This window comes from Vitis riparia, chromosome 4, assembly GCF_004353265.1.
Source record: "Vitis riparia cultivar Riparia Gloire de Montpellier isolate 1030 chromosome 4, EGFV_Vit.rip_1.0, whole genome shotgun sequence".
NCBI classification, from domain to species: domain Eukaryota; kingdom Viridiplantae; phylum Streptophyta; class Magnoliopsida; order Vitales; family Vitaceae; genus Vitis; species Vitis riparia.
In genome coordinates, this window is record NC_048434.1 from 6,602,426 (window position 1) to 6,624,293 (window position 21,868).

The following is a 21,868-nucleotide window of genomic DNA, read 5'->3' on the forward strand; positions in this document are numbered from 1 at the left end:
TGTTGTGTTTGATTTTCTATCATGCTTGAATGAGAGTTCCATCTATTGGATTAATAACATCTTACATAAAGAAAAATAAAACTGTTGACCCCCTCTGATAGAAAAAGTTTTTCTTTTCTACCACCCCGAGAGTGAGCTCGGCGATGGGGGGGGGGGGGGGGGGGAGAGGACAATTTCTAGGCGAGCTGCATGTTGAGATGCATGGCGAAGCACGTCACCAACTCACCATGGTGGTGGTTGGGATAGAGACTTGCTGAGCGGTGAACAGTGGAGCCGGTAGAAGCTTGCAAGAGAAGAAAACTGAGCTCAGGAAGAGAAAAACGACAGAAGTTGGCATGAAAAGGAAGAACAGGGGTGAAAGGGGGACAACTAGAGGCTTGAGAAAAAAAAAAAAAAAAAAAAAGCAGAGGAATGAGAAGAGAGCTTGAGGAAGAAGAAAACCTTTGCTTGAGGAGAGCATTGCTAGGTAAGATTATTTAGAGTTCATTGATTATTACTGATCATGATGCTACTCTTATCTCTTTTTCATGTGATTATTTTACATTGTTTGTGAGGTTGCAGTGGTTTGGTTATGGTGGCTAGCTTCTATTTCTTTGGTTTCATTCAAGGATAATCTAACCGTGTTTTGATTGGTTATTTCATATTTGAAAACCTTCTTGCATCCTGGATTTTTTTCTATGAAGATACTTTCCTGGTTCAATCCACTGACCTTTAAACCCAAATATAAAGGAAAATGAATCGGGTTTCTTCATATTTATTGGGTTTTTGGTCCTTGTTCATTCTCTTTTAAAGCTCTATTCCATTATATCCTCTATTTCTCCTTATTCTGTACATGGGTGTTCCAATTCGGGTCTCTGTTTTGGCTTCTGCACTTGAGATTCTTTCTGTGAGTCCTAGAAATGTAGATTGGCTTTTTGTAATTGATAAAAAAAAAAAACTGGAGTTCACCATTGGCTTGAATGAAGCAGAGATGTTAATTGGATTATGATCATGGATGCTCTGTTTTATAACCTTTAGCTCTCTACACTTGGTTTTCCAATCCTCTCTTAATTTCATTATTTTTTAGGGTAATGTCTAGCCATGCCTACTACTTATTTTATGGCTTCGGTGGTTTGCTTGTTTTTTCTTGGCTATCATCGATGCTAGCAATGGGAAAGAGAATAGTTTTGGTTTCGCACTTACGAATTTGGAGGTGATCAAAGGGTCCAGTGAAGAGGAGGTAGGTGGTAAGGAAGACTTTAGATGAAAGGTATGAGGTGGGATATCTTGTAAGACTAGGACTTGCTCTTATTGATTTCTTGTATGATTGGGGAGCCCTTGTCGTCAATGCCAGTCTAAGCAAGCCAAAGATAGAATTTTCTTGTTGGATAAATCTAGAGAATGGTGATTATCATAGTTTGTATGATTCTTTTTCTTTGTATCCATAATTAGTTAATTAATTGTCATAGTTTCCTTCATTCGTTTAGTAGAGACAATATGTATACGAGTTTAAAGGAGTGCTACAACTCACTACTGTATCTTCCTAATAGGTAACCCGATTCTCGAATCTAAACTCAGTTTTTTGTAGGCATGTCTTTTCTAAATAAAGAGTCACACAAGGTTTTCTATCTTATTTTGCTTTCCATTAAAAAAAAAAACTAAAATAAGTGTCGACTCTAACTTTTTTTTATTTATTTATTTATAAAAATCAATTTTTCACTAAAAAGTGAGTCTTGCTGATTGAGTGCGAAAACACATGAAAAATGTGGGTCTATACATAGCTTTTTTAATGAGTCTTTCATTATTTCTTTTATATATTAATTAAATACAACATAAATATAAATTTGAAAATAAAATTATAAATATTTTAAAAATCATATATTTATGACCATCTCTTTGTATATTTCAATGCATCCAAATTAGATTGAGATGTAAGCTTGAAATCATATTAAGGAGAGATAACTTACCAAAGAATGAAGACGAAAGGAAAGCTTTGAACTTGAAGGCTTACATCTTAAGAGAGAAATAAGGGAGAAGAGAGCGCTTAAAGTGGAGGATGAGAGAACGGAAATTGAAAGATGCTTACAATTGAGGACTGAGCCTTCTTAAATAGGCAAAATAAGAATCTTAAACAATACAAGCAATCATTAGTTCACTGTTGAATTTTTGACTTTTGGCATGAATAGTGATCACCCGTGAAGTGAATAGTGAATAGTAAAAACGACTTTTACTGTAGCATTTTGACTTTTTCGGTTGAAACTTACTTTCGGTGGCTTACTATGCTACTTTGACTAGAATATTAACTGTAAATTCATGATGAAAGACTAACATGCTTTTGGTGTAGACATGACTTAAAGGTGGTGGAGAATCTTGGGTTGACAACAACTTAATGCAATCATGACTTAATTCCTGCTTTCGGTGAAGTAACAATTGCAAAGGAATTCAAAAGGGAAAAATATACTCTCTCTTATATTCATCTAATAAATTTGTCTCTTTGGTGATTGTTTTAAAGGGAAGAGGATCAATCTTTTTGTTGCAAAAAATTTGTTGGTAGTCATCTATAGCAATTAGGTGTCCCTAATTTTTAGGAAATGGCTCAAAATCCCTACTGATAATTCTGGTTCTCCAGAATTTTATTTGATTCTTAATTGACTCTTCACATAAGTCTGAATCGGTAACCTTAGAGAACAAAAAGGTTGGTCTTTTGTTTTGGAAATGAAGGAAGATATAATGTTGGGCATGTAAAAAACTCCCAACATTGGTCCATTCAGGTGCCTTACTAATGATAATGGCTTCTAAAAACTTCTTACCTAATTTAAATCCCTAGTGGAGTCCAAAAGCTAACTTCTTACCAATCCTCATTGTTTGGCATTGGTTATAGCAAACAATTTGATAAACCAGTCTATAATCTAGAAGTAACTTTGAGTGAGAACTAGAATCTCCTGATTGTACCGAAGGGTTATAAGCTGATAGCATTGCAAATCTAAACAAACTTGGCTTATAGTGCAATTCCTATTGTAGTTGCAAAATAATTGCTTTAGGCCTTGTTGGTAACTAAGAGGATCAATCATGAGACAACAAAACTTAGTCTCATCAAACATAGATTCTTTGATGAATGTCATCCTTAGGACGAACAGTCTTGGGATAACAAACAATTGTTGATGAAGATCTTGTAGATATGTTAAGATGAACACTTGTTTTCTTTCAGCCGAATCACTTGTCTTTTCTTGAATTAAAAGCTGGATGTTTGGTTTAAGGGAAGACAACATCTCATTCTTATGGAAGTACATTCTTCATTTAAAACTATTCCACTCTTGCTCACTCAAATTTTCTTCATCCATCGATAGGGTGAATTGCAATTTCTCACATTTTTCTAGTGGGGAAAAAAGGGTTTGATTCTTAAGAAGGGTGACCTTATTTATTTTATCCTCCAAGTCCTTGCACTTACCATGCAAATTCCATACACTCTTGAGATACCAAGATTTTACAGTAATAGTATTAAAACCATCAGGAGATAAATTCATGGGGAAGGAATCCTCCATAGAAGGCATAAAACTTGAACTTGCTTCTTTATCCTTGTCAGAGAATGAGGAATTATTATGGGCATGAGGCCTGAAAGATGTTAAATCTGGGGACATGCTACAAAATCCTGATTTCATATCGAATTTAGAGAATGTCTTGGACTCAACTAACCTCTAAAGAAGGTTTTTCTTATTTGGAATAGGATACCTAATCCATTTTAAAGCATCATTAAACGGTTTGTAATTGATTACAAGCCTTGGTATTCCTTTTTCTAGTTCTGCTTGTTTTTTAACATAAAAGGTTGAATAACTCCAAGGGAACTTAGACTTTCTTATCAGGAAGATCTTGAATCTCATTTTCACAATATGTTAACAATTCTTTGTTTATTTGGATTAGTCTTGTTTTAATGGGAATGTTCTTCTTACTAAACTCTAGGTCATAAGGTAGTTCTACCTTATGCTACTTCCTATGCCAAAATGCATTAGGAATGTCTGAGCAAACTTCATTAGTCATTCAGATAAATTCATGGGGAATGGATCTTCCATAGAAGGCATAAAACTTGAGTTTGCTTCTTTATCTCATTTAGGGAATGGGGAATTCTTATGGGCATAAGGTCCAAAAGATGTTAAATTCAGGGACATGTTGCAGGAGATGGCTCATAGTACAATGACATGAAATTATTGGTTAAGACAACTTTTGTCGTGCCCTTTGGACATTATGGGTGGAACATAATGCCCTTTGGACTTAAGGATGCTCCTTTAGAATTCTAGAACGTTATGAATGAAATCTTTAATCCATTTTCTTTGGTCTTCAATCATCTTATAAATAATTTCGTGACTTAACAAGTTAGCATGATTTTCTTTGGCCTTAATAGTTTGGTATCTTAAATCATTTATGTTTCTTTCATCAGGTAGGTCAATAAACTCAAAGAGAACTTCCTTATCTAAGAGTTTTGTTCTTAATCCTTCATTATCTACTTTAATAGGGTAGATAGTGTTTAAAAAAAGGTACTCCAAGGATTGATTGCCTTTTCCTTTAAATCTTGAATCAAGATAAAGTTTTACCTGATACATATCCCTTGATTACAAACATGTGCATTAGACAATTTGTAATTAATCTTAAGTCTTTTACCATTAGCTTCAAAAAGGACTTGCTTACTCTTTTCATAGAATTTTGTTGGTATTAATCCTTCTTGTATGCAATTCATAGATGCTCTTGAATCAATCAAGGCAATGGTATTAAGGACAAACTTATCTTTTACTATAATGACTAAGGAGACTTCCCATTTTTGGAAAATAACCTTGTTTATTGTATTCAAGTATGAATTTGTCACTTCTTCATTAGCTTTGGAAGATTCTAGGATCTCATCTTGAATCTCTTGGTTACTTAAAATCTTATTGATCTGATATTGAAGGTCTGTTAAACCTAAGGTTGTGAATTGTCTTAATTCCTAAGCTTCTATCTTATATTGTCTTATCTCTTCTTGAAGATCCTTAATGGTTACATCTTTGGGAATTTCTTATCAAATCTTGTTAATATTTCATTTAGATTGTAAGGGCTTACTGCTTTCTTATTTTCTAGCTTGTGAATAGATTTCTTAAAGACTTTATAAAGTTCTTGTTTGACTGACGAATCATCTATCTTTTTTAACAAATCTAAAATTAACTCTTGTTCTTGGCTTATGGCATTTATAGTCTTAGGTTGGCAATCACAACTACCCTTAATGCATTCTTCTTGATTGCTAGATGTTTGACTTGAAGTTTCTCCAGTGTCTTGAAGTTGATTTCTATCATATTGGTTATCTGACTCAGTCATAGACTCAAATTCTGAAGTGTTTAACATTAGTTCACATAACATGTCTTTTATCTTATATAAAACGTTCAAGTTATTAATTTTCTTCTTAACCTTACAGTCTTTCTTAAAGTGTCCTACCTTACCACACCTAAAATAAACTAGGTTAGAGTGTATAGGGGTTTCTATCTTCGTATGAGGTTCTCTATTCATTCTTATTTGGATGTGTCTTGACCTTTTTGTTTCATTCATTCTGTTTTTTTCCATGAGTTCCTCTCTTATTATGATAAAAGTTTCTTTACTGGGTTTTCTTACTACTTGTCTTTTCTTGCTTAGAAGGGGGTTTAGTTTCCTTTTGACTAAATCCAAACTAACTACAAAAAGTGTCAAAACTTGTTTTTGTAGATCTTTTGTTCAAACTTCCATTTGTTGTTTAAGCTTAAAATCATTGCAAGGCTAATTCCTTCTGCAGTGATTATACTTATGATTTCTTTGTATGTCAATTTATCATAGGGAATGCGTTCATTAAATTGTTCCCTTATCTTAATCCTAATATTTTCAGAGAAAAATGTAGGTAATCTCAAAATAAAATTTTCTTTCCAAAAAGACTGATTACAATCTAATCTTAACATGACTTTGGTTAGGAACATATCCTTGTACCACCTAAAGTCATGGAGCTTAGGACATTTAAGGTTGGTTAAGAGATCTGCAATGTTATCCTTAATTTTGGATGGGTCACCTATGAAGTGCTTTGAGACTAAAAATATTAGAGTAGCCACTGCATCCTCTATATCTTCTCCTTCTTCATCCTTAACAATTTCACCGTCTTCATTTATTCTATAGGATTTTAAGATAACATTCTTATCATCTTGTGTGAAATAGTTATCCCACCGTCCTTTTAATTGACTCGTAAACCCAACAAGTAGTGTTTGAGCTACAGTATGATCTAACAATCTATTGTTTAAGTTATAGGTCACACTAACCATGGCCATTTCTTGAAGTTTTGTGAGTATATTATACTCAGTCATTCCATCTATATTCCATTCATAAATTGTACCACTTGTATAAGAAGCTTGAGTATATTGGTTTCTTTCCTCATACTACATATAAAAAAAGATTGGCTTAGGATTAAAATTTCTAGTCTTAGAGGTTTCTTGGTTATGAAAAATTCTTGAAATTTCTTAAAAATCTTATTTAGTTCATTTGCCTTAACTTCAGAACTAATTTCTTCATCTATAGCATTAATTCTCCTATGAGAAGACGGTTGTGGTGTTTCAGGGACAATTAAACTTTCTTTTACCTTTTCACTTATTCTTTTTATTAAATCTTGATCCACAAATAGATTTTCTTGGAATTTTTTAGAGAACTCAAATGACATAAATAAAGGCTTATTATCCTTCTTAGCAAAATTTGTCTTAATGTGGTCTTGAGTTTCAACTATTTCTTCAACTTTATTAAGTTGATCTCCTAGAGTTTTAAGAAAGATGTTAGTGTAGTTATTTTGTTCTATAATTTTCTTAAAGTTTACTGCACTAGCAACTCCTTTATCCTCCATCTTGGTCTTAAAGGGTGAAGCTCTTACTATTGTTTCATTGACATTCTTGTCTTAGGCGTGACACTAGTGGGAACCCATGACCTAGAGGTCACTGAAGCGAAGTAGGGCTCTCCGCCGATTGGTGATGACAATTCCTGTTACATGGGTTGTTTATGTCTCTGATAGGTACCTTTCGTTGCTCCTAACGTTTTTCCCTCTCTATGGTTGTATAGGTAGCCAGGTTTAGAGCCTAGTAGAGTTGGAGCTATCAAAGTCCTAGGGTGAAATGGTATCAAAGCCACGAGAAGGGAAATCGGGTTTGTTTTAAGTTTTTAATCTATCCTAGGTGTTGCGGTGTGCCTAGAGGCGATCTTAGTTTGAGCCCATTGTTAGCTGATGTTAGGTGTGTTTAGGGCAGGTTTTGGGTGTTGCATAAATATATATTATTTTAAAAAAAAACTTCAATATGATGTATTACTATTTTTTATTATTTTAATTATATTATATTTTTATGAGTTTTAATTAATTTTTATTGGGAAAAAGTGTGTTTTCATACAATTATGGAAAAAAAACCATAAAATAGGAACTCCAATTTATAAAATACAAATTTCAAACAACTATCTAAAAATAATTAATATGCATACATTTTTTGGTTAAAGGCTATCTTTGATAACTTAGATACTACTTTTTAATGATATAAATGTTACATTTGACCATTTTAAGTACTATTTTTTATATTTCTTATTTTGTGATTATTTTTATTGTATGAAAACTCATTTTTTGCCTTTTTATTTTTTCTCAATATATATAAACTCTAAGGACTTGAGGAAGACGTCACTTGGCATGAGTTGATTACCTCATACCCACCACTGTCTACAAGCAAACAAGAAACAAAAAGAAAACAAAGGCACCAGAGACAGAGACGCAACCCCAAGTCTCAGAGCGACGTCGTTTTAGTCGCGCTCTGGTTTTCCTGCTTTTCATTCTCTCTCCACACCTGCCTCCCTCTCTTTCTCTCTCTACAATTTTCGAAGATGCGTCGCTCCTCTACCAGGAAAACGGGTCAGTCCAATTCCGCTGCGTCGGTTAATTCATCTGCCACCGATCTTTTTCGCTCTGGTGGCTCGTCTCTCTCTGACTTGATTTATTAATTTTTTGTTTTCTTGGGTTCTTTCTTTTCTTTCTTTTTTAAATATCAAGTGGGTTTAGATTTGTTTCATTTATTTTGGTGTTATTTTTGGTTTTCTGATTGATGAATTGAAGTGCAAGCTCTGATTTTGTTATGTGGAATTTTTTTATTAGGTTGTTTGAGTTTTGAAATGATAAGTAAAGAGATGGAAGGAATCTCCGGAAGGATTGTCTGTAAAGTTCCTATTAGATTGCCTGAAATTGAAGTTTCAATTCCAAATCTGCATTTTGATTGGAAGACCCTAAATCAAGAATCTTGGATTGATTTCTTTGTCCTGTGATCTTCACACAAAAGCCAAAAAAAAAAAGAAAAAAGAAAAAGGAAGTGAAATTGAGTCGGAATTTTTGACTAACCAAATGCAGGCTACTACAATTTGTTTTAATTTTTGGAATCTAGGTATGACCCTAGACCTCATAAACAAAACCCACAGATTCCTTAGTGGTAGAAGGCTGATAAACAGATGACAAGAAATCCTTTTAGCGAGTTGTTTGAATATAGAATCGTGCTTCTTGACTTTGTGCATTTTAAACTTATACTCTGATGACTTACAAATTTATTAATTGTTATTCAATGTTGTTTTACCCCTGTTTTCCTATTGTGATTGGGACCCATCAAATGGAAAATTTGTGGCTCAACTGCTTTCACAAATTTCTTTACCTCAATATCATCTTCTAGTCTGTTAAACACTTGAGGGTGTCTTACCTCCATGGTTCTGACTATTTAGTCTCATTTTTTCAGCTTCAAGTAAGGCTACAAGCAAAGAGTTGGAACGAATTGATCAACTATTTTATTCATATGCGAATAGGTCATCCAATCTGATTGAGTAAGTCTACTGTGATGAACTGTATGATCCTGTTGATGGCACTGATAATTGAATTTTATATTGTTAAAAATTGCAGTTGGTATTTTATAATGTTTTAGATTTCACTATGCATGATACTCTATTTTATGTGATAAGTATGTTGAAAAAGATTCTCTTTTTGCTTTTTCTGTAGCTATGTTTTCCATTTAGATTCTAGTGAAGTGCTTAGTTTCATTATAGATAGGGACATCTTTCTTGAGTTTGTAATTTCACATGAGCAATTAGCAGGAAGCAACTGAAAGTATTGAGACTAGAAACAGTTGCATGGGGTTGTGTTTTCCAAACCAAAAACTGATATTTGTATAACAACAGTTATTGAGGTCACTTTTGAAACCAAAAGCTGATATTTGTAGAACAACAGGTAACAACTGCATAGGCATCCTTCTTGGGCTAGGAATGTCTCCTTGATGGTCTCTTCCTTCAAACACCAACTGCTGATAGACAGTGAATTTCATGATGTTTTATGGCCTAACCATGTCTGGCAAATAGGTATGGTAGGTTTTTCTCATGTTTCCATGGAAGGTGCATGGGATGAATTATTGAAAAGTCTTGAATCTTATAAGGTGATGTGGTGCTTCTTGTGCTTGAAGATTTATCATCTTAACATTTTTCAAGGAAAATGTTTTTTTTTTTCTCTCTTTTTCTTTTTGTTCTTTTAAATAGATTCTCTCATTTTGTTCTCCCGTACAAAGAGAGCAGGACCTTGTTTGCAGAACCAAGGGAATTAGTGTGTCATAACCTTTTGGAGAGTCCACTTGGAGAGTATATCAGGTTAGAACAACATTAGTATATTCAAAATGAGGTTTGATGTTCGAATATTAATCCAAATAGTTGAAGTTGGATAGGAAAGGCATTGGGCAGTTTTTTGAGGGTTTTGAGAAAGCTTGAGTTGCAGAAAGAGGAGCATCTTATTTGCAATCCTATTGAAGAGGATCACTTGTATAGATAAGATCTATTAATGAATGATAGAGAGTGTTACCTCCTCTTGTTTGTGTTGTATAATGAAGATAAGAGGTACATCTTTATTTTCCTGGAACATTGCTTTGCTCTCTGCTGTGCTTTAGTGGCTCTGAAGATGAAGGAAAAATTTCTTAAAGTTGGTTGCAAAGGTAAAGGGAAGGTTGTGGGAAGAAAGTTGGCAGAGGTCTAGCATCCAAGGGAGTCCCAACCCATGGTTTTTTGTGGTTCTAGGTGTGATGGAGTGGTTGGGTGACTTGGAGGTCAGTGTTAAAAAGTGTCCTGGAGGTAGGGTGGCATGTATGATGTTTCTGATGCATTGGATTTTGTTTGGAGAGAGCAGTGGATTTGAATTGCTTCTTGATAAGATATTGGGGTTACATGTTGGACCCTACACTGGATGTTGGGTTGGTGAAGGTTTGGGCATCTTCCTCTTTGAAAGTTTGTAGGGATATCGAGCTTTTTGCTCTGCATGGGCCTACTTTCTTTTCAAGTCGCATTCCCCTGCTTTTGCCATTTAGGTTCATGAGAAAGGGAATCATTATTTTGGAGATAAATTTTATGTCTTAGGCCATTAGACTTCTTTTGAGGCAGCTAGGGAATGAAGGAGGGTTTCTGAGCACTGGACTAGATAACCTGCTGGGCCTGTTCATTTCTGGTGTAGGAACTCTATGGTTGTTAGTGATCTTAATGGTGAATTTTGGGCTGTGAATGAAACCACAACTTGGAAATCTAACCTTGGTTGGGTGAGACTGCTTGTGATAGGTGAGATCAGGCAGATTCCCAGGGTCCCATTCTCCAAGCCCAGGTTCTGATTGCTATTTTATCCATATTTCAGATTAATCAGAGCCCATGTTGTGGTGTGCTTCTGTTGGCTTCCTGGAAGTTAAGTGTTAGAACTCTTCAGAAAAGGAAATGAGTGGGTTCTCACAGCAGCAGAGAGTGGGCTGCAAGATAGCCTATAGCTGGGGTTTGGTGGTCCAAATGGTGGGTTGTTGCTGCAGGTTTTAGCCAAAAGCTCCCTCCTCTGAAGGGGGAAGTAGATTTGGGGAGGCCAAAAGAGCCTGGGGCATTCAAATTTCAAATTGAAGGGGTCTTTAGCTTGTGTAAGGGCCTTGGGGCCCAGGCCTCTTAGACCATTTTGCTGTATTCCAAATGGGGATGGACCCTATTTTGTGGAACAACATAAGCTTTTGGGCTAATAGTCTAACAAAACTCTTTTATGATTGTAACTTGAATAAGATGACTGGTAAATTTATCATAACAACATGGTTTTGTCCTCAAAACTTTGATGGGGTGTGAAATTCGAAATTATTCATTGTGCGTGATTGTGGCTCTTGTAACTGCCAAAAGGAAATGGTCTTTGTATGAATATAAGGCTAGCACAGTTTCATGTTGTTTTTGTTTTGGATACTATGAAATTTAAGTTGAACATATTATAGGCATATTTTTATGGGTTCTTTGTGTATGAACTTTTTTCTTGAGGGACAGGAGCTCATGAAGAGGGAGGAAGAAACTATTTGAGTGATGAAGTAGAAACTCTCAGGAGTTCTTGTAATTTTTTTTTGTCAATTTTAGAGTTTGTGATATTTATATATATCTATAGCTATATCTATCTATCTATCTATCTATCTATCTATATATATATATATATATATATATACATATACATACATATATACATATATACATATACATATATACATATACATACATATATACATATATACATATACATACATATATACATATATATATATATGTATATATATGTATATATATATATAGAGAGAGAGAGAGAGATCCATTCATGTCAGAAAGAAGATAATTGTAGGCAAACAAATGGTAAAGAAATAAAAAAAAATGAGAAAAAGATTGTTTTCTACTTTTTCGTTTAAAAAATTCAATTATAGTTGACAAATGGTTGAATTGTGTTCATTACATCTTTGGTAGTGTGAAAGTTGGAGTATTGAGCAAAAAGCTCCTGGTAATTGTATTAGGAAGCAACATATTCATTCATGTGCAAGTACACATTTAGTTCTTTCCTGGTGCACTTTTGATATATGCAAGTATGTTTCTGATCTCTGCTACTTTCTTTAACAGCCCAGAAGGCATTGAGGTTCTTTGTTCAGATGTGGAAGTGGATCATACTGATGTCAGGATATTGATGCTTGCTTGGTAAATTCTATTTTGGTAAATTGGTTTTCTCACTTTCTTCCTATGGACCCTGAGCTTATATCTTGTAACTGCTGGACTGCACATGTCAGGAAGATGAAAGCTGAAAAGCAGGGTTACTTTACGTTGGTAAGCAACATCAGTCTCATGTTCCATCAACTCAGGAATCTCAATAAATGAATCTCTTTTCTGTCTTTATTGAGTACTGACTTATCCTTTTTCTCGGGAAACTACTATTCAGCTCATTTATCTACTTGTTATCTAATTGTCCTATTTATCTTCGTTTCATGCAATTTCACTATATGCCATATTCATAGCAATCCAATTCTTGAAAATATCAGTTTTTTTATTGTCAAAGCATCAAACTGAATTTAGTCATAGATACAGAATTTTGAGTTTTAATCTTTTCCAAGTTGTATTTATTTTTATTTTTGAAGTTTGTGTTTCCAATACTGTTGCTTGAGATGAGAAGATTGTGAAGACATATCTTTCTCCTTTGCTTGCCACTCTGTGCTGTGCCTGACTGGGACAGGGATTTGTGTTTCCACTTCTTTAACTGTTAAAAAATATAGAAGGATATGGGTTTTAAATTGCATTTTTAAAATGCAATTCCAACTATATCTCCTTTTCAGAGAGGGGCGAGGTGGTGGGCCAAGAAAGCAATTGATGTTGTCCAATGCATTTTTAATTTCTAAGCGCATTCAGATCTCTTGCATCTGCTGGTTCTCCCCATTTTATTGCATTGCTATATGTGGATGCAATGTGGCATGTCCTGCCTCTTTCACATATAAACTTTGTACCTCTTTTTCCCACTTGCCTGCAAGTCCATCAATATATCTCATTGCAAAGAAGACCCTTGCATGGTTAAACTAATCGACGAGGTTAGGGGCATAGTCAAAATGAAATGCTCAAAATCCAGCAAATTCTTGATTGATATTTGATAGCATCAGTAACAATTAGACAGGAAAGGGGATGTAAAATACCTTGCAAGACTATACTTGTAGGAGCTTTGAATTCACCAGGTTCACCTGCCTCTGAAGATTATTTGAAGACTGTAAATGATTGACACAAAAGAAAAATTATGTTCTCTGGCTAGCTTATAGCTCTCTCGGAAATTCCATAGAGGGGATTTCAGCTAGCTACTAGTGATGGCTTGGGAGTTCAAACTAGACCCTTATGCTATCAACTAGACTCAAAGGTACATAAATCTTAATCTCCATGTGAATCTAATTGTACAATTAAAAGTGGTTAATTACAACCTCCTATGATACATGGAGTTTCCAACTTCAAGTGAAGCCATGTCGACATGATACCATGGGAAAGGACATAGTTATTAAAAACTGATGATACATGATGTGATACAATGATACATACACCATCAACTTTTTTTTTCTTCTAATTTTCAAAAGAAATCAAATCCAAAAATTTTGTTTATGAAAATTATTATTAAAGCAATTGTTTAAAATATACAAAAAGGTTAGAAATTGATAAAAAAAGAGAGAGGTAAAATAATCCTATATGAAAAGTTACATTCTTGTTTTCAAAGGGCGTAGTGAAAGTCAAGTAAATTTATTTTCACAATGAATATTATAAAATTTTCATTTGAATTATTTGAATATTGACATAATATGATGGTGATAGTTGAATAAAAACTTTTATTTAATATATTATTTTTTTTTTGGATTTTTTTTTCTTATTTCTATGGGAAAGGAATGATGATGAACGTTAAAAGGTGGAACTTTGGAGATGACACGTAGAGACACATATAAACACATATGCTTAGGTAGAATTTGGAACTAAAACTCAAATCTAAAAATTAAAAAAGTTTATTTTTATGGATTTTGTGATGAACCTATATATTTAACTCATGTTTTATTAAATTGAACTTTTTAAAACTCTATTATTCAATGTTTTCATATGCTATGATATAATTAATTCTTTAGATCTCACTATCTTTCATGAAATTAGTTATACATTACTCTTTACTTCATACTTCCAAACTATATGCACATGTGTACATATTTTTTATATTTATTTTTCACTATATCAAAAATTTAAAAGCAATACATATATGTTTTATGAGTTAACAACTATGGGTAGGGGTGCATGGTTTTTTTCCGATACTCTTAGTTTGCTTTAAATATGGCTATTTGCTTGATTGAATTTTTTAGGGTTAATTTCATTCACCTCCTTTGAGGTTTTGGCTAAATACATCTAGTTGCCACTGGCTTGGGATTTCATCGAACACCTCCCCTATTCTTTTCATTTGTTATTTTCACTCATCTCTCCTCTTACTCAAAATAAGAGGTATTTGATGAAATTTGAAACCAGTGAGGGTTCAAGTGTATTTAGCCAAAACCCGAGGGGAGGTGAGTGATATTAACCCAATTTTTATCCTTAATTTCCTTAGTAGAAGATTACTTTGGAAAAGAAGAAGTTTTCTAGAAAGTGAACTTTGATAAGAGTATTTAGGGATAAGGAATAAAGGGATAAAAGGGAAAATACGAGGAGTTCTTGATGATATTTTTTGCTTTTAATTGATTTCTAAGTAAATTTCTTTTTTGTGCTTGTTATTGTGATTCTTTTTTGTTGAGTCCCCATACCTTAAAATTTGTAGGCCTGAAGGATTAGATACTAGACACATATCTGTATCTGATACCTGCACTTGGACCATGCAACATAGCAAATTTAAGAAGTACCTATTTTATAACATCAGATGAAAGTAAAAGAAAGTAGTTACAAGTATCATGGAGCTACAAGGTTGGCAAAACCAGCAACTGTAAAATTGTCCTCCATTTCATTCAGTTGATGTTCATTCCCTGCACTTAGATGCTTCAAAGCTTAAGATTTAGACTCATGCATTCATAATTTCCCAGTTCGCGTCATCTTATCCCTGACCATAGAGGCATTACTACATCTCCTGGAGAAGGATACTTTAATAATTATATTCTGTGTTACAAATGGATATAAAATAAAAGAGCATCCATGTTTTGACATGTTATATTAAGTAGAAGCTTCACTTTCCCATATTTTTGAATATTGAGTTGTGTGCCCATGTTAAAATTTGAATATTAAATGGATCAGACTTGTAGAAACTTAGTCTCAGCAGAAATGTTTTTATCCATGCCCATGGAACTTAGGTGATGGGAAATGAATCACAAGAATTCATTGGCTCAAGGATTATCTTTGAAAACAAAATTCAAATATAAGCTTAGGACTTTTAAGTGATATTTTAGGTTGTGAAGTCGCTTAGTCTAAGAAAGAGGTGTTCTTATTGTAGTTGAAATCTGTTCTAGATATTGAAGAATTCTTGAAACTTGGTAGATCTCAGAAATACTCTTATTGGGAAAAATCACTGGTGAATGGTTGCGATGTTCTGCCTTCAATTCATGTTCATTTCACTGTCTTATGGGTCAATCAATCTACTTATTATCCTTATATTTCTATGTTTTCAATCTATTTTGTATTTGTCTTTGCATTTCTGTGTTGTGAATGTAATCCGTAAATTTATGCAATTACCCAGGGATGTTCTGTATCCAAAGACATTACTTATGGATGTTTATGTCAGTAACAAATATTGATGTACATAAGCTCATGTATTTTGTTTAACAGCAATCACATGTGATTAGTAGACATGTTGAATGCGTATTATGTGCCAAAGCCATTGTTAAGTCATGTTGAGATGTTTACTTCACATAATTTGTAGTGTACCATTGGTTACAGGAAGACCAGAAAGCAACCAGTAATGTTGAGCCATGTCACATGGGCTCTGGTAGAAGTGTTGGGCATTGGCCTGGCTGGCAGATTGAAGTATATTGTAGGTCAGATTGAAGTATATAACCAACAAGAAACAAACTCACTTCAAATGTGATGGAAATTTGTTGTTCTTTTTCTTTGTTGAACACATTTGTGAAGAACAAATCTGACTAGTGGGAATGTTGGACATATATCCTGTACCAAAAACCTTGTCGCATCATGTGTATAAAATATATTTCTCACACTTTAAAGTGTTCATGTAACTTAGACATTGATTGTAGAGCCAGGGCTAGGATGGAATGACCTAAATTGGAACCTGACTTAATCGCTGGTCTCTACACTGCCCAGCAACTGATGCGTATGAATATTTTATCCCAACCAAAAACCTTTAACCCATCCCAGTAGGGATTTGACTGGACATGCTATGTGATTATTATGATTTACTGCCATTCGCTAGGCATGCTATCAAGCCATAAATGTATACCAATCTGTCTGCTATGTATTAAGAAGACCAATGAAGCAATGGCGTGGACCTGTGGTTTTGCTACTGAATGTGCTACAAGGCAAAGGCCTAAATGGAATCTGAGCTGAGCTTATGAGAAAAGACACGATTGAGTATGATTGATGGAGGAGATGACCCAAGATTGAAGAGATAAATGGTGATAATTTTTTGTTAACCAATCCCTAATGGTTGGGATTTAAGGTTTTTGTTGTGCTGAATTGAATTTATTGGGGTTTGGTTTAGGTTACATTTCTTGTTTAGAGCTTCTTCCTTGTGTTGCTTGTGAGAAAGAGAAGATTTTGCAGAAGATACCTGCAGAACAAACACTTTTTTTTTTTCAGTTTCTCTTCATTTTTCTCTATCTTCCTAATCCTTCATGCTTCTGAAACTACATTTTATTGCATAGCTTATCAAGACACTTTGGATTTCTTGTTTCTTGTTCTTCCCTTGTTTAAGGTTATTTGCTTTCTGAAATGGCACCTCCAATCTTAACTTTAATAGGAGGAGTGGCGAAGAGGCCTCAAAGCTCTGCGAACTGACACTGTAAGCAAATTGAAGAAAGCACTCCCTGAATTGGAGAAAGAGGTATGAGATTCTAAGTGGCTACCTATTTGAACTGAGAATATGATAAGTTTGTGGTTGGATGCCTCATGATGAGAGAGATGTATAAATACTAATATTTCCTCTTCTTTTTTTCTTTTTTTTTTTTTTGTCTCCTTTTCTTTTTCTACTAAAAAAGGTCAGGAGGCCATCAAATTTTGTGGACTTCTATTCCTATGCATTTCGGTATTGCTTAACAGGTATAACAAGTCTATGGATGCATGTGTAGTCTTGATTTGGAGAACTTAGCCTTTTACCTCATTTGTATTGCTTATAACTTAGTCTTTTCCCTCAGAGGAGAAACAAAAGAGTATCGACATTGAAAGCATCTGCGAATTGCTTGATCTTGTTTTAGGATCTCAATTCCAAGCCCAGGTTGATTCATTTGTTGAGTATCTAAAGGTCAGTAGTTGTGTTATGTGTGGAATGTTTCAATTTGAGTGTAACTGCTTGGGTTTACCCTCCAATAAATTCTATTTTTTTCTGAGGGTCCCTGGCTTTGTTCCAGTGGGGTTATAGGTGGAAAGACAGGAGGTCATGCACCTTGTGATGTAGCACATGATGATTGTTAACCTGAAGAGTTTCAGTCTTATGATAGAGGGGAACAAAAAATTTATATAAAATGCAAATTTTTTATTTCTTGAACCATCAACTTCACTTCCATTTCATTCAAGTATGAGCAAGAAGTTACAAAAGACAAAAATCTTATTAAAATGTTGTTATTCCTGGATGCAGACACAGAATGATTACAAAGTCATTAACATGGACCAGTGGATGGGCTTTTTCCGATTTTGCAATGAGGTATTCAATGATCTAATTACTTTTCCAAAATCTCTTGATCACATTTCATTATGTTTGTGTTCTTTATCATAGGCTGCTACTCTGGAACACATGATGCACCTGAAGATAAGCAACAGTATTATAATGAAAACATATGACATATAGCAGGCAAACTAACACATACTAAAAGCAAAACCCCTTTTTTTTTGTTTATCCCCTTATTTGGAGTTTAGCTTTCCAAAAATGACCTTTAATCTGTAGAAGCAATCCATTCTAATTGTGTTTTGATCTCCAGTCATAACATCATGGTAAACTGTTATCCTTTTTCCTCCTCAAGTTATAACTTTATTTGGTTCACCAGTCCTTCGATAAGGTATGAAGATATACTGATTTTATAATTTTTTATTTTTTATTTGGATCACAGATAAGTTTCCCTGACCTTCGTAATTATGATCCGGAACTTGCTTGGCCCTTGATCCTGGACAACTTTGTTGAATGGAGGAGAGCGAAGCACAGCTGAATTTTGGCATCCATTGGCAAACTTATTTATCTGTCTTCAATCATACTTACCATTAAAGTAGGTATACTTGAGAAGTGTTTTCAATTTCGGAATCATATGTACTCTACTGATTCTCAGGGTGCTGTACTCTTCAATTAATTTTGTTGTGTTTGCTCTGTTTGCAGGAATGTGCTAGAAGTACACATTTATGTCACATTGGCGACCTTTGCTAGAACTGCACATTTCGATTGCCTGGCCATCCTTCTCCCATTTCCCTTTTTCCATCTTTTTTGTTATACTAACGTGGAACTCTTGTTACACCCCCTTAGAATTTTCTCATCCGTGTCATGGAGACGATTGCAAAAATGACAATATATTTCCTTACAACTGTTTCTGTCAGCTTCAATTGTTAAATACTTGAACTATTGCCCAATTAATTGATCAAAGGAGTCTGGTCTGATATAATTGTGGTGGTTTGAGTTGTTCTATTTGTGTTGGTCAGGTCCATTGTTATTACTGGAGAACTTATTTTTTATGTGGGAAACTTGCTGCCCCATCCTTTTTTTTTGAAGCCAGTACACATGGACGAGCCTCCTGGTCACAAAAAAGACAATTTCCCTGATTCGGAGCCCCACAAGGCAACCCTAGCATCAACCTGGAAAAGATATTGGAGAAGCATATTCTCCCAGTTTTAACATCATCCATTCAAAGTCCCCCAGTGAAGCAAGAAGAGAGTCCTGACACTGGAGGGTTCAAGCTAACCTTCCCAATTTTTTTAGAGTGAAATAAGTAAATAAAATTTACTAATCAAGAAGAGGATCTTGACATTGTTGTGAAAGAGAAAGATAAGAATGCGATTCCAGATATTGCTTCCCTTCACGATAAGGATATATGCCACCGTTTGGCTTTATTTAAAAGAGAACATTGGCCTTTTCCTGGGAATGAGTCTCCCATATCATTTTCTTAACGGGTTCAAAAAGACCACTTGTTTCTATCTCATCTTTGTCTGTGTTATGTACCAATTCAAAGTCATTCCATCTACATATCCAGAGTATTTGATCAGCATTATTAAAAGACTGAATGTTTTTCTTTCCACATGATTAACACTTTTCCATTTTAATAAAAGCTTTAATATCTATAACTAAACTACTTCCAAACATATCTAAGATGTTGTTTGGTTAAGTGGATTCAAGGTTGAGAATAAGTGTTGCATTTCCATTCCACTAATTCCTTGTTTAGCTCAACATTTCAACATTTTGAGCTGTGAGAAATTTCCATTTCTTATGTTAGAATTTGTGTTTGTGCATTTATAGAGAATAAGTACTACAAGAGATAAACAAAATCTTCATTTTTCTATCGCACTAGCGAAAGCTTCGATATCAACAATGTTAGACCAAGAAAATAAAGATAAAAATAATCAATACAAAGGTACACTAAGGTTTTAACGTGATTCGATCAATCATACCTACATTCACGAATGAGAGAATCTTTTTACTATATCATAAAGAACATTACAACTAACAAAATCAAATATAATTATTGGGTTTCCGAAACATTTGATATTTCTCCATTCCTTATATGTACAACTTGAACCACGAGCTCTATCAGTATCTCTTGTTCTTCTTCATATTTATAAAGATTAAGAAAATCTAATATTACAATAATATATAAATTTAAGAATGTTCTATACAATATTCTTTACAAAAAGAACTCTTTACTAATTAGGAATTTGGGATACTTTCTAATAATTTCAGTCTCGATGATCTTATATTTACAAACGGAAACTTCATTTCTTTGTCAACTTATGCATAAAACAAACACACCCTAATCGAATAAATCAAGAGGTTTGACATATCTCAGTTGTCTTAACCATCAGGACATGAGGAAGCTTGATGTAACGGAACTGCAATAACCTAAGCTAATTTGTTTGCTTGTGAAAATTTGGATTCTTAATACGGTTGGACATTTATACAACCAAGAATAGAGCAACGTGATTGTAACAATATCATGATTTTGACATCAATTTATAATCTTTAGCAACTTGATTATATAACATCATGATCTCGACATCAATTTATAATCATGGGTATTATTGTTTAAGTGTGTGTAGAAGCAAGTATTTCAAACTTCAAGAATTTTCAAGACGAGTTGTAGATATTAAAAATTAGTTTACAGGACATATAGTTTAGATGAGTGATATTGACTGATTTGTAAACTTCGTTTTAGATTATTGAAGGGGTATTATTTTACCACAAAATTACCAAAGAGGAATATTGTTAGTGTATTAGGTTATTTAGATTAAGTTGACAATTTTGTTCTATCCATCTTAACTTTAGGACTCTACATACTTTCTTATGATTTACACTCCTTTGAAGATTTAAGGCTGCCGTAGAATTAGTTTAGGATCAAACAGGTAAGTATGGTTGAATTAACGAGAATAATAAAGTAAAAGATATGGAGCGGAATTATAAAAATTAGAACTAAAATTAATTTGGAAATAATTTTAAATTAAGAATTAAAAAAATTTATTTCCAAATAATAAAATTAATTTGTAAAAGAATTTTAAATTTAGAATTTTAAAAAAATCTTTCCAATTCTTTAAAGAAATTTGGAAAGAAATTTACATTAAGGAATTTAAAAGGAAATCTTTTCAAATATTTCTAAAATTCTTAAGTTTCAAAGTTGTTTTTTTGGTAAAATATGATTTCTAAATTAATTTCAAGACCACTAGATATTCTCTAGCTAATATATGCCTATTGGGAGAGTTCTCTTAAGAACTCATGTGTCTAAACTTTAAAGTTATTACTTTTTGTGTGTGGTGCTACGTCGCGAATGTGAGATTAGGTGTAGGTTTGAGTGTGTAAGTCTTAGGGAATAGCAACCATAGGTAAATTTGTGTACTTCTTCTTCATAATTAGTCGATTATAACTTTGTTGTGTCTAACCTAGTGACTTTTACATCCGTATAGTCTTTGGAAGACTTTATGGATGATTTTTCACATTAATCATTCTCTCTTAGTGCAATTGAATTTCTCTACTTTACCTCTAATTCTTAAAAAGAAACTAAAAAGAAATGATTACCTATTTAACCTTTTCTAAGTATTCCATAAGTAAGATATAAACTTTCATATATTATGTTATGACTTCGAAATTTTTTTATCATATGTAAATACTTCTCTTGCATAAAAAGAAAATCTACTTTGATTTTTAGATCATGAAATTTTGAAATACCTTTTTCTAAATCATACAATGCATGTCCCTCATCATTTTTCAAAAAAAAAAAATTAAATAGCATTCTAACTCATCTTTTTAGAAACTAAAAACAAAAGGATTAGAACCGATGATATAGTGATTCCCACTTATCATCACATCTTAACCAACCATGTTTCTTAACACCACAATAGGAACCAAACCAAGAGATGACAAGATCAAAAGAGTTCCCTACATATTATAGTACGTCTTTATAGAGCTATGCAAATATTTGAAGCAAGGAGACAAATAAATACGATGTTTTATCTTATCGAAGAAACAAGAACTATGTCCATATAAGGGAATAGAACCACTAGATGATATATTAGTCCAAAATCATTAACTACTCTAAGAGAGGAAGACTTTATGTATGAACCTGTAGAGGACTTTGAAGGATATTTCAATGATCATATTGAATTTTGGGATAATATAGATGATAAAGCTTTTTAGAACCTTGAAAATGCAAGAGAACCA

General features: G+C 33.6%; 1 protein-coding gene across 4 annotated transcripts; it reads left to right on the forward strand.

Moving 5' to 3' along the window:
- The first annotated feature begins 7,715 nt into the window (after window positions 1-7,715).
- On the forward strand, window positions 7,716-18,611 carry LOC117913613 (DCN1-like protein 4). 4 transcript variants are annotated; one of them, XM_034828628.1, is made up of 10 exons: window positions 7,721-7,945; window positions 8,754-8,838; window positions 11,938-12,012; window positions 12,102-12,138; window positions 16,769-16,852; window positions 17,007-17,067; window positions 17,163-17,269; window positions 17,603-17,668; window positions 18,072-18,228; window positions 18,332-18,611. In XM_034828628.1, exons 1-9 carry the CDS (start codon window positions 7,861-7,863, stop codon window positions 18,165-18,167), a joined length of 696 nt encoding a protein of 231 aa, XP_034684519.1. In that variant the 5' UTR covers window positions 7,721-7,860; the 3' UTR covers window positions 18,168-18,228; window positions 18,332-18,611. The 4 variants fall into 4 exon arrangements, with proteins under 4 accessions (XP_034684521.1, XP_034684519.1, XP_034684518.1 ...); XM_034828627.1 differs by having other exon boundaries at window positions 7,722-7,945; window positions 18,072-18,224; XM_034828629.1 differs by having other exon boundaries at window positions 7,723-7,888; window positions 18,072-18,224.
- The last annotated feature ends 3,257 nt before the right edge of the window (window positions 18,612-21,868 follow it).

What these genes read in the sequence shown, in the direction of transcription:
- LOC117913613 (XM_034828628.1), top strand. Translation starts at nt 7,861, where the DNA reads ATGCGTCGCTCCTCTACCAGGAAAACGGGTCAGTCCAATTCCGCTGCG. An exon ending in ATTTCGGTATTGCTTAACAG is followed by an intron (nt 17,068 to 17,162) that starts GTATAACAAGTC and finishes CTTTTCCCTCAG; the next exon opens with AGGAGAAACAAAAGAGTATC. An exon ending in TTTTCCGATTTTGCAATGAG is followed by an intron (nt 17,669 to 18,071) that starts GTATTCAATGAT and finishes TTTGGATCACAG; the next exon opens with ATAAGTTTCCCTGACCTTCG.